Below are 16,028 nucleotides of genomic sequence, written 5' to 3'. Positions count from 1 at the left end.
AAGGTGTCTTTTTTACAGTTAGTTTATTTGGTTCAGGATCCCAATAAAAGTCACATATTGCATTTAACTGCAATGACTCTCAGGTCTCTTTTCTTTTGAGTCCCCCTCCTTCCCTGTTTATGCCATTGATTTGTTGGATAAACCACGTCATTTGCCCTGTAGAATGTCCCACATTCTGGCTTTGGCTGAGGTCACATTGCACTATTTACATACAAACAACTGATCAGCCAAAGTTGGGGGGGCGGGTCTCAGAAACAGAACAGACTTTAATAATAATAGCTAATGGCTAGGCGGCACAAACCGTGAGGCACAGGATACATATACACCAACTCATTTTATCACACAGCTAGTAAGGGGTGGAGCCAGGCTTTAACCCTGGGCAGTCTGTTTTCCCCTTCTGTAAAGGATTGGGCATGGCTGTTTTCCAATAAAACTTTATTTACAAAAGCAGGTGGAGAGCTGGATTTGGTGCACAGACCAGCTAATGCCTCATCTACCTCACAGAGCGGCTGGAAAGGAGAAATGACAGATGGGCCGCTGCTCTGTGGACTGAACAGTGTGAAGCACCTGGGAGGAGCTTGGGGGACAGCGAACATGGTAATAAACATAAAGCTCAGAGCTCCCCGCCAAGGGTGAGCGCTTCCAGACGGAGAAGTACACTGGCCGGCCAGTCAGATGGGCATGAGTTCTGATGGAGGCTCTGCCATAGGCCGCCTGGTGACCCACGCGGGGCTGCCGTTCCTTCGGGGGTTCAACGGCATGATCAAAGACGACTTTTGTGTGTGTGTGTGTGTGACGGAGTCTCGCACTGTCGCCCAGGTTGGAGTGCAGTGGCGTATTCTCGGCTCACTGCAACCTCTGCCTCCCAGGTTCAAGCGATTCTCCTGCCTCAGCCTCCCCAGCAGCTGGGACTACAGGCGTGCGCCACCACGCCCAGCTAATTTTTGTATTAATCAAAGACGCATTTCAACGCAGAGGAGGAAGAGCTAGCGGACCCACCCCAAGGTGCACAGTTAGGGGAGGAGCCTCTGCGGCGGCCGGAGCAGCCCACGGACATCCCCTTGAGCCCCCCAGCCCCATCCCCAAGAGTCCCGCCCCAGCCCTCTCTTGGTCCCCGCCCCCAGACCCGTCGGGCGAGCTCCCCTCCCTGAAATCCTCGCCCCGAGATCTCCGGCCGGCGAGCTCCGCCCCCTGAAGTCCCCGTCCCAAGATCCGGGGCCGGCGAGCTCCGCCTCCCGAAGTCCCCGCCCCCAGATCCCCGGCCGGCATGCTTTGCGGCTGCCCTTCCGCGCGCACATGTAGGCGTTCCGAGCGGAGGCAGAGGTGAGCGCACGGACAAGCGGGAGGGACCCTTTTCCGGCCTGATGCGACCTGGTAACGCGTTCAGACTATGGAGTAGCCTAGGGGGCCCAGAGTGGAAGCGTAGCGAGGACCCCTCTGCGGGGCTCCTGCAGCCCCTCCACGCCCAGCCACCGGCGGCTGCATGATACCGTCTCCTAGGCCGACCCCGCAGCGCGATGGTCCTAGGGACGCTGGACTTTGGTCCGGACCTTTCCTTTCTTAGCCTCACTTTCCGCATTGGGAAAAAAAAGCCCGAATGATAATGATTCTTATAGGAGTTCTTGATTAAGGTAGGCCAAGCGGTACCCTGCGTTTTTGTTTGCGGCAACTCATTCGTTGCTCATTAAGCACTTTTCACCGACAGGAATACAGTAAGTTTCAAAGTTAAATAATTGTGAATTTTTACTGACATATTCACGGATGAAGTGATAGGATGCCCGGGGATGTTTCAAAATAAACCGGTTGGACGGAGGTGTGAGTGGAAAGAGAAATGAAACAAGATTGGCCATGAGTTGATGGGATTGAAGTTGACGGATGTACTGTTTTGTCTACTTTGGTATATGTTTGTAATTTAGCATAACAAGTTTTCTAAAACAAAAAGTTTGCTGTGGACACCTGACAGCCTGTGCTCAAATACTATGCCTGTGTTAGTCTGCTAGAGCTGCCATGCCGAAGTGCCAGAGACTGGGTGGCCCAACCAGCAGAAATTTGTCCTCTGGGAGTTGTGGAGGCTGGAAGTTCAAGACCAAGGTGTTAACAGGGTTGGTGTCTTCTGAGACCTCCCTTCTTGGCTTGTAGGTGGTAGCCTTTTCCCTGGATCCTCACATGATCTTCCCGCTGTGCCTGTTTGCATACTAATCTCTTCTTATAAGTACACCAGTCAAATTGGATTAGGATCCATACTGATGGCCTCATTTTATCTTAATTATCTCCTTAAAGACCCTGTCTCCAAATACAGCCACAGTCTGAGGTACTGGGGGTTAGGACTTGAATATATGAACGGGGGAGGAGGAGACACAGTTCAGCCCATAACACTGTCACTTTACTAGCTTAGGATTTTGGCCAGTTAAGTTTTCACAGCTTTGAGATAGGGTAGTAATTAGGTCATGGGGTTGTGAGCGTTCAATTGTTAGAGCGCTCAGAACTGAGTCTAGCATATAGTAAGCACTCAATAAATTGAACACGTTTTTCTTATAAATTAGTAATCAGGGCTTTACCATGGGATGAGTGGAATGAGGCAGTTGGAGTGCTTGTGCCTAGCGATGGGAATAAAAGTCATTACAGCCATTATCATAAGGAATATCTGCTGCTGTACCAGACACTAAATGTTTTATATATGTTTATTCATGTGCTCATCACAGCCACCCTAGAGGTGGGCCATTATGACACACCTGTTTGGCAGATGGGGAAATTGATGCACAGAGACGGAGCTGGGATTTGAACACAGGCACTCTGGCTCTAGAGCCCACGCTCTTCACCACTATGCTGTGTTACTTTGGTTTAAAAACGTGTTGTGGCCCCTGGAGGATGTTCAGTCTGCAGGCTGACCCAGGGAAACTGGCTGACTTCTCTTTTTCTTGGCCCAGATTGTCCGCGGTGACTATACTCATGGCAGGTCCCCTGTGGCGGACCGCAGCATTTGTGCAGAGACACAGGACAGGCCTCTTGGTGGGTTCCTGTGCATGCCTGTTTGGAGTTCCAATCTCGTACCACCTCTTCCCGGATCCCGTGGTCCAATGGCTCTACCAGTACTGGCCTCAGGGCCAGCCAGCTCCGCTCCCTCCACAGCTGCAGAGCCTCTTCCAAGAGGTGCTACAGGACATAGGTGTTCCTTCAGGCCATTGCTACAAGCCCTTCACCACCTTCACCTTCCAGCCTGTGAGTGCAGGCTTCCCAAGACTCCCTGCTGGGGCTGTGGTGGGCATCCCTGCCAGTTTCTTGGGGGACCTAGTGATCAACACTGACCATCCCGTGGTCATACATGGGCATACAGTGGACTGGCGGAGCCCAGCAGGTGCCCGGCTGAGAGCTTCCCTGACCCTGTCCCGTGAAGCCCAGAAGTTCGCCTTGGCCAGGGAAGTGGTGTACCTGGAAAGCAGTACCACTGCCCTGCAGGTCCTGCTGGCCCCAGCTTGCCTGGCAGGGACCTGGGCACTGGGCATGGGTGCCAAGTACACCCTGGGGCTCCATGCAGGCCCCATGAATTTACGGGCTGCCTTCAGCTTGGTGGCAGCAGTGGCGGGCTTTGTGGCCTACGCCTTCTCCCAGGATTCTCTCACTCATGCCCTGGAGTCCTGGCTGGACCGCCGCACAGCCTCTCTCTCTGCGGCCTATGCCTGTGGTGGAGTGGAGTTCTATGAGAAGCTTCTGTCGGGCAACCTGGCCCTGCGCAGTCTCTTGGGCAAAGAGGGGGAGAAGCTGTATACACCCAGCGGGAACATCGTCCCCAGACACTTGTTCCGCATCAAACATTTACCCTACACCACCCGCCGGGACGCTGTGCTGAAGATGTGGAGGGCGATGCTCAATCCGGGCCGCTCCTGATGGGCTCATCACAAGGACACTTCCAGCTTGTGCAGACACCACCCTGCCATTGAGTCTGGAGGGCCCTGTTGGAGCCTTATGGACCTATAGCTCAAGGCCAGAAAAATCACAGGCTTTGGAATTAAATAGCTTAGATTGTACTATAACCACTACTTATGAACTCAGGGACTATGAGGAACTATTCAGGGACTATGAATCTGAGCCTTTGTTTCTTGAACTGTAAAGTGGAGATGATGTAAACTACCTTGCAAGCCTGTAGAGTTGGGTAAGGTCATGAACATAAGGGCCTGGCACAAAGGGTGCACTGTAAATAAACAGACATCCCTCCCTTTTGGTCTTTTTTTTTTTTGAGAGCATTTCACTCTGTTGCCCGGGATGGACTGCAGTGGTGACCATAGCTCACTGCAGCCTCAAACTCCTGGGCTCAAGTGATCCACCCTCCTCAGGCTCTCAAAGTGCTGGAAGTACAGGCGTGAGCCACCTCGCCCAGCCTCCTTCTTGGTCTTAAGTGCCATCAGGCTGTGGGAGTCAGGCCACACCTCACCACCAGGGTACTTGCAGTTATGTGAACACTTTCCTACAGCGAAGAACCGCCCCTCAATTTAAGTGGTGGTCAAATCCCAAATTTCCTCCACTCTGGTAGAGGTTAAAAGACTAGAGAGCCCAAGATGAGAAGTTAGTGTGGGCCTGAGAGGCTGTTTTAAGGCGAGGGGGCCTTAAGAGTTGTGTCAGTCAAGGTCCCATGGATGCAGATGGCGCACTCAGGGAGAGGGAGACCAGCAAGTGCCTGGAGAGTCCCTGGACCTGAGGGGAGGGGAGGTGTTCCAGAACTCTGAGACCTGTGGCATGGGAGACTTGGCAAGAGCTTCACTCAAATGTAGAGGAAGGAACAAACCATTGTAAAACAGAGGCCCTGCAGGGAGGGAGCCCACTGGTGCCATCCAGAGCTGTCAGCCTCCCCAGGCACAGCGTGGCCAGGGCTTGGAGAGGAGAGGCAGCAAGGTGGGGGTGAGCTTGGCTCGTAGGGGTCAGCGAGGAGAGCAGAGGGGTGGAGGTGGGCAGTGGGTCAGGCCTGGTCCCACTCGGGACCCAGGGGAGACTGCAGCCCTGCCCTGCTTATTTCCCTTGAGCCCTCCAGTGGTGGATGGAACTGGTCCCCGGGTTAGATCCTTGGACAGGGGACCACAGCAGGGCAAGGCGTGAGGTGAGTTGTGATCAGGGAGCCAGAACCAATTTGGCTTCATGACATGTTTTAGTTGGAGATTAGGTTTTCCCTGGGAAAGTATTTGAACACAGTGGTGGCAGTTCCTGGCAGGAGACCTGGAGAGGAGAGTGAGCCGGGGGGCGCTGCAGAATGCAGTGGGAATGGCACACCTCCCTGCTGGGCCCCTCACTGTGGGCTGGAGCTCAGTGTGCTGTGCCAGCTCATGGGTCCTCACACTGGACCTGAACAGGCTGAGTTCCTGAGGGCAGCACATCCTTGCTCATTCCCCAGGCCCTGGTACCTAGGGTGGCATTGGGCACGGGCTTGGAGTACATAGGTGGATGGATGAGGCAGTGGCTGGGTGAACTAGTCTCTCAGGGACTTCACGGGGCCCCTTGGGGTGTCACCCACCTGCTGCTGCTGTACTTAAAGGACCACAAGGCCATGTGAGGCCACCTCATTCCTGAGCAGTACGGTCTGGGGCCTGGATTTGATGGGCTCCACCTTCTCACTGCTCCCAGCCCATCTGCTCTCAGTACTGCAGGAGCCATGATGGTTTCAGGCATTCCTGCTGATCTGCCCGAACCGTCAGCGAAGGCAGCCCCACGATGGGGAGAAATGGCTGCTTACTCAGCTCCCTCTGCTCCAAGTCACAGACCTTGTCCCCACTCACGGGCGGTTCCCAGCCCTCACACAAGCCTTACATGCCACCCTCCAACCTTGGTGCACACATCCTCCGGCCGTGTGTGTGTGTGTGTGTGTGTGTGTGCGCGCGCGTGCATTGCTCCGCCTTGCTGCACTCTGCACATCCTCCAATCCTCCACAGCCTGGCTCAGGCCACCTCAGGCCCTCCCACTGAGAGCCCCCTGGCAGTGTGGCTGAGCTCTGTGTCCCTTCTTCCCCTCCCACCCTCCTACTGCATGACCCACCCAGCACCCAGCCTTGGTGCTTTCCCTCCCAGTAGCTCTCGGCTCCATCCCCTTTTCTTCATTTCCACTGGGCCTCCTGACTCTTCTCCCAGTTCTCCCAGCTCCTGGAAGTGCAGGTTTGACTGGGTGACTCTCCTGCCTAAAGCCCTTTAGGGACATTCCCATGCTTTCTAGCGAAAACCGCATCTCCTGCCCATCCCGCGTCCCACTTCCCCTTGCTCTGGATCCTAGCCTCACTGCAGTTTGGTTCCTGAACTACTCTCCCCTCCTCCCCACACAGCTTTTGTGTTCGCTGTGTCCTTGATCTGGGCTGCGGTCTCACAGCCTGCCCGGTGCTCAGTTATTTATTGTTCCTCCTGCTGGAATGCCCAGGGGAACCTGTTCACTCACGCGTTCCTTCTCCCAGAGAAGCCTCCCTGTCTCACGTCAGATGCCCGTTTGTGCACTGTCATACACCCAATACCTCTTCCTCGCCCTGCTGCTGACTAATTAAGTTACCGTGGAGCTAGCGGCTTAGCATCTCCTCCTCTGAAATGTAAAATCTGCAATGGCAGGATTGTGTATCTTGTTTACAGCTCTAAATTGAGGCTCTCCATAATATTTATTTTTTGCAGTTTCAGTAACTAGAAACAGTATTTTTTTCATAAATGAACAGGGCTCTAAGCTATAACAGACACAGCCCCAGCTTCCTAAAAGCCTCTGAGCAATTACAGCAAGGCTGGCTGCATTCCCTGTACGCGGCCATTCTGAATCCTATCGGACCCTGTCCTGTCTTCCCACCTTGGGACTTGCCAAGGACAGAGCCTGGCCCTAGTCATCCATGATTGCTGACATCAGTGGGGAAACCAGGACACTTCTGGGTCCCTTCCTGTAGGGCACATATTACTACCCAGGGCACCAGGGACCCTGGCTTTAGGAGATTTTTTTATAATATTACATCACTACACACAGGCCAGAGGCTGATCTCAGAAAGGTTAAGAAACATGCTCTAGGGCTTTGTCGCTAAGTTGGGTGGTAGGCAGCTGCCTTGTAACTGTCACCCTGCACTTTTCCTTCTCCCATGCCTGCTGTGTGCCAGAATCATTAGCACTCTGTCCTAGATCCCTTGTGAATATTGTTCTCCTGGCTTAGGCCTCGCTTCTCCCCTTCCCAGGTTCATGGTTCTCTGGGTATGAACTTGCAAAGATGCCCGACATCCCAGAGCAATCATAAACAGACCCAGGACTTGGCCGACTTACAGAAAACTACAACACACAAAGACTCCCCCTCCTCAGCCCGCCCCCCCTTTGCAGGCACACACACACACACACAAACACACACATGCACACACACATCTGGACACAGCCAGAACACAGGGAGGGGAGTCTCAGAGTCATGGCGCTGATGTTGGCTGTGCCCTTCACTGACCCTCCTAGCCCTGCTGCCTCAGTCCCCACCAGTGTCCACAAGGCAGGGTTCCACTCAGCCTTGCCTGGAGCTGGGCGCACACGCGCACACACACACACACACACACACACACACACACCTGATCCCCGTGTGTGTAGATCACAGGCTGAGTTCCAGATCAATGCATGGGTCCTCACCTGGCGAGGCCTCCCGCCTGTCTCCTCCCCACCATGTCCCTATAGTAACATAATGGGGCCTTTATTATCCTCCAGACACTGTGCTAGGTTCTTAGAGACATTTTCTCATTTATTCCCAATTGGGGCATGTGGTTGGTAATATTATTATTTCAATTTTACAGGAAAGGGAACATCACAGAAAGGTGAAGAAATTTGCCCTAAATCATAAAACTTTGTAAGTGGCAGAACAAGGATTTGAAGCTGGCACTCTGGTTCCAGGTATCATTCTTAAAACACTAAATTTATACTGTCCTATTTAGCCTGAAAGTTTCATGCTGCAAACTTATACTGTGGACTCCATAGCCCTTTTCCTCATGCTGGGTTAGAACTAACTTTTTCAGGCTCACTATTTTTATTAGGAAAAAATAGTCACTGAGCAGAACTTCCAAGGAGACCCCTCCAGGTAACTGAAGAGAAAGGGACAACCAGCCTACCGTGTTTAGTGCAGCAGGGGGAACAGGACGGAAGGGCAGTGTGTCATGGAGCTCTAGGAGGCACCAGCTGAGGAAAGGGGATCTCAGGAGGTAGGGAGAGAGCGGAGTGGGCAGCCAGCCGTGGGTTCAAATCCTGGCCTACCACTTTAACAGGGAGATCTGGAACAAGTGACTTCTGGTCCTGAGTTTCCTATCTGTAAAATGGGCGCATTCCTATATATCTTTCAGAATTGTTTTGATGATGAAAGTGAAAGAAAGTTTGCAAAATATGGAGCCTGGTGAGGGTATATAGTAGGCTTTAAAAAAAGATTGATTTTCTAAATGTTAGTGCTTCTAAATGGCATAAGGTGTTCAGGTCTTGGAGTTCCCGCCCAAGTACCAGCAATTTCCAGAGAACTCGCTGCTGCCTAATACCGCTTTATTTTAAAGCTTTTCAAAGCCCCAGTTCAGTTAGGGCAATTTTTCAAGTGGCTATCAGTTGACATCTTTTGGAAGTTACTTGGCATCAACTGAAAGCAGAGGACCCATGTGGCCTTAGGGGGAAACACCAGGCTGGAGAAGAGGGCATAAGCGTGGAAGGTGGTCCTTCACACCTACTCTGTGCGGAATGTTTTTCTTTTTCTTTCTCTCTTTCTTTCTTTCTTTTTTTCTTTCTTCTTTTTCTTTTGAGAAGAGTCTCACTCAGCCTTGGCTTCCTGGACTCAATCAACCCTCCCACCTCAGCCCCCCTAGTACTGGGAATACAGGTGTGCACCACCATGCCCAGCTAATTTTTTTTTATTTTTTGTAGAGATGGGGTTTTACTCTGTTGCCCAGGCTGGTCTTGAGCTTCTGTTCTCAAGAGATCCACCCACCTCAGCCTCCCAAAGTGCTGGGATTACAGGCATGAGTCACTTCACCTGGCCCATACTAGTAATTTTAAAATACTAAAGCATTCAGTGTGAGTAAGGTTGTGGTAAAATTGATACAAGCATATGCCTTTGGTGACATTTGTGTTAGGCAGCTTCTAAGATGACGCTAGTGATCCCTGGTCCTAATATTTTTGGCCCTGGTTCATAATCCACTCCCCTTGCTCCTCTTGGTTCTAAACAATAGAATACAGCAACATTGAGGGGATATCACCTCAGTGATTAGATTACGAAAGATTATGACTTCTGTCTTGCTAAGAGACGCTTGTCTTCTTGGCTTCACATGTTTTATCTTGAAGCAAGTTGCCATGTTGGAGAGACCCACATGGCAAGGAACTAAAGGCAGCACACAGCCAGCTAACAGCTGGGGCCCTCGGGCCATGAGGCACTGAATCTTACCAAGAACCATGTGAGCCTGGAGTAGAATCCTTCCCTACTCAAGCTTTCAGATGAGACCCCATGTATTAATCCATTCTCATGCTGCTATGAAGAAATACCCAAAACTGTGTGATTTATAAAGAAAACAGGTTTAATTAACTCACAGTTCCACATGGCTGGGGAGGCCTCAGGAAACTTACAATCATGGCAGAAAGCACCTTTTCACAGGGCGACAGGAGAGAGAATGAGTGTCAGCAGGGAAAATGGAAATAGAAAATCATCAGATCTCTTGAGAACTCACTCACTGTCATGAGAACAGCACGGGGAAACCATCCCCATGATTCAGTTACCACCTACCAGGTCCCTCCTGTGATACATAGGGATTATGGGATTACAATTCAAGATGAGATCTGAGTGGGGACACAAAGCCAAATCATAGCACCCCAGCCTCAGCCAGCACCTTCATTGCAGCCTTGAGAGCCCCTAAAGCAGAGAAGCAGCTAACCTGTGCCTGGATTCCTGACCCACGGAAATAACAAGACAGTAAATCCATGTTGTAGTAAGCCATTTGGTGTGGTAACTTGGTATGCAGAAATAGATAACTCATGCTCTTTATTCATTGGCATAATGTTTTTGGAAAGCAATTTGGCAAAACTTGATACAATCATAAAAGTTTATCTTTTGACCCAGTGATTTCAAACCTATGTATTTCCTAGGGCTGTAACCCCATAGAAACTGAATACTACATGCCCAAACAGGTACATAAAAGCATTTGGTATAAATACAACAAAATAACAATAATGGAAATGTTAAATAGCCATGACTTTGGAAGTATCCACTTGTTGAACATTGTTCAGCCATTAAAAAGTATAATTATGAAGACTACAGTAGAAGCGTGGGGAAATATTAGTTATAAATATCAAATCTTTTTTTAAAAATGAGGTACAATCTGCATGGTGATTGCAATAATGTAAACATGGTAAAACCTAGGAGGAAATTCACAAAATTTGAAGTAGTTGTGTTATAGGGGAACTTTGAGTGATTTTATTAATTCAAATAATAAGGACTTAGCACTATATATATTTACGGTAACACATCACTTAACAACAGGGCCATGTTCTGAGAAGTGCCTTGGAAGGCAATTTCATCTTTGTGTGAACATCATAGTGTACTTACACAAACCCAGATGGCACTGTCTCCTACACACCTAGGCTAGATGGTGTCGCCTTTGCTACTAGGCTCCAAACCTGTAAAGCACGTCGTTGTGCTGAATACTGTGGGCATTTGTAACGCAATGGTAAGGATTTGTGTATCAAAACATAGAAAAGTAAAAATACGGTAGTATTAATCTCATGGGACACTGTCATATACGTGGTTCCTCGCCGACTGAATGTCATTATGCAGCGAGTGACTGTGTGGAAGCATGAAGGCCTACTCAGAGGTACCCTGGACCTCCACCCTCTCCCTGCATCAAGGTGACAGATTCTGGCATCCCTGCTTCTGGCCCTGCATTCTTGGGGCATGGCCAGCCTTCTGTCTATCGGTTACTGTGGCGGCCATGAAAATGTGCCGCTCAGACCTGCTGCTGAGCAGATTTGACTGACAGCCCCAGCTGCTGTTTCTCTCCGTCCACCCGTGCTTTGCCTCCACAGGCTGCTTTCCACCAGTGATGGAGTGTGGGGACAGTACTGCTGCTGGTGGATCGTGGGACTCCTCCAGTGGGTGACTGTGGCTTGAGAACTCCCCAGTGGCCTGGGCAAGCCTTTCTCAGAACTGCTCTGAAGTCTGAGGCCCGTCCTCCCTGCTCCTCCACGGGTGTCAGACCTGTACTGTGGTCTGAAGGATCTCCCTGCCTTCTCCTATCCCCTTCTTCTTTGTCCTTCACAGGCAGTTTCCCCAATATGGCTCTTACTCATGCAATCCTGTCTTTGTGTCTGATTCTCAGAGGACCTCCACTAACACGGTTACCACTCACTCAGTCAGGTGCAGTGTGAGGTCCTGGGGACACTTGCTGTGAGTACCCTCAGCCAGCTCAGAGTTCTACAGAAGAGACTGTCTGACAAGTACACCTGCAGTGACAACACGTGAGTTCAGTGCTGTGAAGATGTGTGAGGGAGCATAGAAGGAGGGCAGCCAACTCAGCCGGGATGGGAGGTAGTCAGGGAGGACTTCCCAGGAGAGGTGACCCCGTTGCTGAAACCCCTATGAGTGAATGGAAGGAAGTCAACAACAATAATACCAAACACTTATTTAACACTTATTTTGTGCCAAGTGCTTTACATATAAGAGCTCATAAAATTTCCATAACAATCCTATTATCCCCATCTTACAGGTGGGGAAATCAAGGCATAAAGAGGTCGAATGGCTGCTCACCAGCCAGTGCTGGGCTTGGGAACTGAACCCAGGCAGTCTGGCTCTAATGTCTGTGCCCTTAACCACTCCACCTTCACTTAGGCAAGTGAAACCGGCCACGGGAACAGCCTGTACAAAGCCAGGAATGAGATAGTTTATGTAGGCTTTATCAGTCAGGGTCCAACCAAGAGATTGAAACCACACTGTAATGTGAACAGAGAGAATTTAATATAAAGAATTATTCTGTAAGGAATATTATTACTATTATAACAACAGAGGATTGGAGTGATGAGGACTGGCTTGTAAGAAGTCCAGAGCCACCTGGACTCAGAGCCACCCTAGCTTTGGATTTCTTCCCGTCTCAGCCCCCTAGAGCCCTTGCTCCCCAGAGAGCCTTGCTCCCCACTAGAAGTCAAAGGTAAGTCATAGCAATGGACCCAGACTCTTGTTATTACCCACGACATGGTTTGAATCTGTGTCCCCACCCAAATCTCATGTTGAATTGTAATCCCCAGTTTTGGATGTGGGGCCTGGTAGGAGGTGATTGGATCATGGGGGTGGCTTCTAATGGTTTAGCACTGTCCCCCTGGTGCTGTCTCATGAGTTCTCACAAAATCTGGTTATTCAAAAGTATGTGGCACCTTCCCCTTTGTTCTCTCCTTCCTGCTCCAGTCATGTAGGACAGGCCTGCTTCCCCTTCACCTTCCACCATATTTGTAAGTTTCCTGAGGCCTCCCCAGAAGCCGTCATGCTTCCTGTACAGCCTGTGGAACCATGAGTCAGTTAAGCCTCGTTTCTTTATAAATTACCCAGTCTCAGGTAATTCTTTATAACAATGCGAGAATGAACTCATACAACCCACCCCTACCCCATACCTTTCCTACCCTCTCCCCGGCAGGCTGTGAGGACAGGGTGCTCATGCCAAACCCTGAAAGCATTACAAAGGCTGCAGGGCCTAAGCTGGGGCCTGGGCCTGAGGAGCAAACTGAGGAGCAGAGCCCACGTGGAGAGAGGGAGGGAGCCGGCGTCCACATTGCCACATGGACAGCAGTGTCACTGCTCTATCATCACACCCTGCGTGTTTATAGACTTCATTGTCATCATCAAATGAGACCTGCCACAGTCTAACACCTTGACGCTGGCTGGCTAGTTAAGCATGGACAGCTCACAGCCTGGCTAGAATTATGCTTGCTTTTACCCAGCCCCATCAGGTGGACACTTTCAGCTCACTGGCTCAATTTTCCAAGACCTGAAATCAACGTCAGTGTTGAATTTTCTCTAATTTTATCTATGTGCGAAAGACCAAAGTCCTAGCCCTTTTCCCCCACAGCAGGGACACCCTCACTTTCCCAGGTCCCTGAGCTGGTCCACTTCAGAGTTAAGCACAGCAGATTGGGAAGACCCTTCTGGTTCCACAGCTGTGAGCAGCTCTGCAGGCCTGAAGCATGCATGTCTTTGTTGATTTGCTGAGGCAGGAAGGATCTGGAATCAGAGTCCTGGAAGCCTGGAGTCCACTGAGGTGCCCTTGCTGGGGGGCAAATCTGTGGGTGCCTCTCCAGGCAGCCTCTGGCCTCAGAGCCAGACCCCCCGGGCTAAGATCCCGGCTCTGCAGCTCACTGCTCTGGGCACGGCACGTTCCTGAGCTTCTCCGTGCCTCAGCTTCCTTCATATGTAAATGGGAATAATGACAGTGCCCAGCCCCTGGGGTTGGTTTGAGTGAATATTTGTAAAGCACCTTGGACAGTGCCTGGCACAGAGTTAAAGCCTAAAGAAACGGAGCATAGTTTCCATTCACCAGTCATTGCCCAAGGTGCAGTTGTCAAGCAGTGACTGAATTAGAGCTGGCCCAGGGTGATACTTTTGGAGATGTCTCAGGTGGCTGTGAGGTGAGTCAGGGTTGGCAGCACTGCCCTACACAACATTCTCAACCCCCCAGTATGGTTTTATTGATGTTGCTGACGCCCCTGCCAGCTGGGACCTCTGTAAGGGGCAGCAGTGGGCCACATCCACCTCTTCTTCCCAGTACTGGACCATGTCACTGTTCAGGAAGTGTTTGCTGGACACATGGCCTGTGTGAGAGAAGGGAAGGGAGTGTGGCGTGTGGGGAGGCCCCAGAGGTCCTTCCCTGTCAAGGTCAGCTCAGCACACACTTCTCTGGGGGCCACATGGGAGAGGCTGCTGTGGCAAGGCCTGCAGACCCCAGTCTTGTCCCCTCTGGATTAGGCTCCTCTGAAAGGTCCCCATCACCTGGTGACATTGCTGTGGCAGCAGCTAGAGGCTGCCCTCAGCCACCGATCCCCAGGTCCGGAGCCACGTGCCCACGTCCTGACACCTGATTGTCCTGTGCTGGTCCCTGCAGATGGCCCAGCCTCGCAGTCTGGACTCCACCCCTGCAGAGGAAGCACAACCGATGTCACAGGTGCAAAGACCACTTGGGAGCTGGGCCACAGCTTCCCATCCTGGCCCGTCAGTGCCTCCCTCTCCTAAGCCTGGAAACCCTTCACTTCCTCTACTTCCTAACAACTCCTGTTGGAGCCATTTTGAATGCGGCCCTAAGGCTCTCCCTGTCAGCCAAATGGGTGTCAGAAGCCATCTGTGCCTGAGCTGGTGGCAGCTGCTGGGAAAATGCTTGCATCCATATGAATCGATTTTGTTTTGCCTCCTAAGATCTTCAGTTGAGCAAGGGGAGATTTGCTGAATTATTCAGAGGTTGCATTAACCTGGGGAAGGCTGAACTGACAGCCCAGCAAAGGGCAGGAGGAAGAAAGCCTGGACACAGCTGGAGAGGTCCACCCAGCGTGAAGGCCTGTGGCCCAAGGAGGGAGCCGTGAGGTGTAGCCCAGGCCACGTCCCCAGGCGAGCAGCAGCTCCCACCAACCCCTGACGAGGTCGGCGCTGGATTGGCCCTCCGCAGAGGTGGCAGAGTTGGCTTTTGGTGCCTCACCTGAGGTGAAGCTTCCCTTTGGCCTGTTCTGCCCAGCTCCACGCTGGAACTTCTTTCAGGGAACAGCATCCCAGCTCCCACACAGTGCCTCAGGCTGTTTGCTCACCTTCTCATTCAGCCGCCATGAATCCTTTAGAGAAAGGCAGGTAGGCTGGGTGTGGTGGCTCATGCCTGTAATCCCAGTACTTTGGGAGGCCAAGGCAGGTGGATCACTTGAGGTCAAGAGTTTGAGACCAGCCTGGCCAACATGGTGAAACCCCGTTTCTACTAAAAGTACAAAAATTAGCCGGGTGTGGTGGTGGCACCTGTAATCCCAGCTACTCTGAAGGCTGAGGTGGGAGAATCGCTTGAACCCGGGAGGCAGAGGTTGCAGTGAGCCGAGATCACGCTACTGCACTCCAGCCTGGGTGACAAAGCGAGATTGTCTCAAAAAAAAAAAAAAAAAAAAAGGCAGGGATTTGTCCCCAGGTCCATGTGGAAAGCAGTGGCTCAGAGAGGTGAGGTCCCCTACACAAAGCTGCAGGCGGTGGGGCCGGCATGGGGACCTGTGGCATCCGCACGTAAAGCCGGTGCTGTTTCCCTGTCCAGGTTGTGTCCACAGTGAGGAGGTAGGGGGTCACAGGTCAAGGCCTTGGCTGCAGTGTGGAGGTAGGAGGTCACAGGTCAAGGCCGTGGCCGCAGTAAGGAGGTAGGGGGTCACAGGTCAAGGCCGTGGCCGCAGTGAGGAGGTACGGGGTCACAGGTCAAGGCCGTGGCCGCAGTGAGGAGGTACGGGGTCACAGGTCAAGGCCGTGGCTACAGTGAGGAGGTAGGGGGTCACAGGTCAAAGCCGTGGCCACAGTGAGGAGGTAGGGGGTCACAGGTCAAGGCCGTGGCCGCAGTGAGGAGGTACGGGGTCACAGGTCAAGGCCGTGGCTACAGTGAGGAGGTAGGGAGTCACAGGTCAAAGCCGTGGCCGCAGTGAGGAGGTAGGGGGTCACAGGTCAAGGCCGTGGCCGCAGTGAGGAGGTAAGGGCCACAGCAGCACCTTTTTGTGGAGCAGCAAAGCCCCCTGGAGACCCTGGGGTGCCCCGCCCTGTAGTAGGGTGCTTTTGGGGAGTGGGTTTGACGCAGTAGCACAGAGGGCACCCAGGAGCCCTGAATGGGCATCTCAGTCATGTGGTCACTGTTCTGTCCTCATATGACAGAGCTGGCCAGAGGCCTTACTGCTAAAGATCAGTCTCTCCTAAAACTTCCTCCGAGGAGAGGAAGATGCAGAGTGAAGTTGGGTCAGGTTTTGGAGAAGGAGCGTCTGCACTACCTGGCCCTTGTTAAATGCAATCTCAGGCTGGCCTGGGAGCCACTCAGACTGTCCACAGGCAAGACCCAGAGG

General features: G+C 51.9%; 1 protein-coding gene across 4 annotated transcripts; it reads left to right on the top strand.

Moving 5' to 3' along the window:
- Positions 1 to 1,245: 1,245 nt before the first annotated feature.
- On the top strand, positions 1,246 to 4,214 carry TMEM177 (transmembrane protein 177). 4 transcript variants are annotated; one of them, XM_055262394.2, is made up of 2 exons: positions 1,246 to 1,323; positions 2,928 to 4,214. In XM_055262394.2, the coding sequence occupies exons 1-2, from the start codon at positions 1,268 to 1,270 to the stop codon at positions 3,883 to 3,885; spliced, it is 1,014 nt and encodes a 337-aa protein (XP_055118369.2). In that variant the 5' UTR covers positions 1,246 to 1,267; the 3' UTR covers positions 3,886 to 4,214. The 4 variants fall into 4 exon arrangements, with proteins under 4 accessions (XP_055118369.2, XP_055118368.1, XP_055118367.1 ...); XM_055262393.2 differs by having other exon boundaries at positions 1,290 to 1,374; XM_055262392.2 differs by having other exon boundaries at positions 1,302 to 1,712.
- Positions 4,215 to 16,028: the final 11,814 nt, after the last annotated feature.

The sequence above is a fragment of the Symphalangus syndactylus genome, chromosome 22 (genome assembly GCF_028878055.3).
Source record: "Symphalangus syndactylus isolate Jambi chromosome 22, NHGRI_mSymSyn1-v2.1_pri, whole genome shotgun sequence".
Classification (NCBI taxonomy): domain Eukaryota; kingdom Metazoa; phylum Chordata; class Mammalia; order Primates; family Hylobatidae; genus Symphalangus; species Symphalangus syndactylus.
Note: the sequence above shows the minus strand (reverse complement) of the source record. Positions and strands in the feature narration are given on the sequence as shown.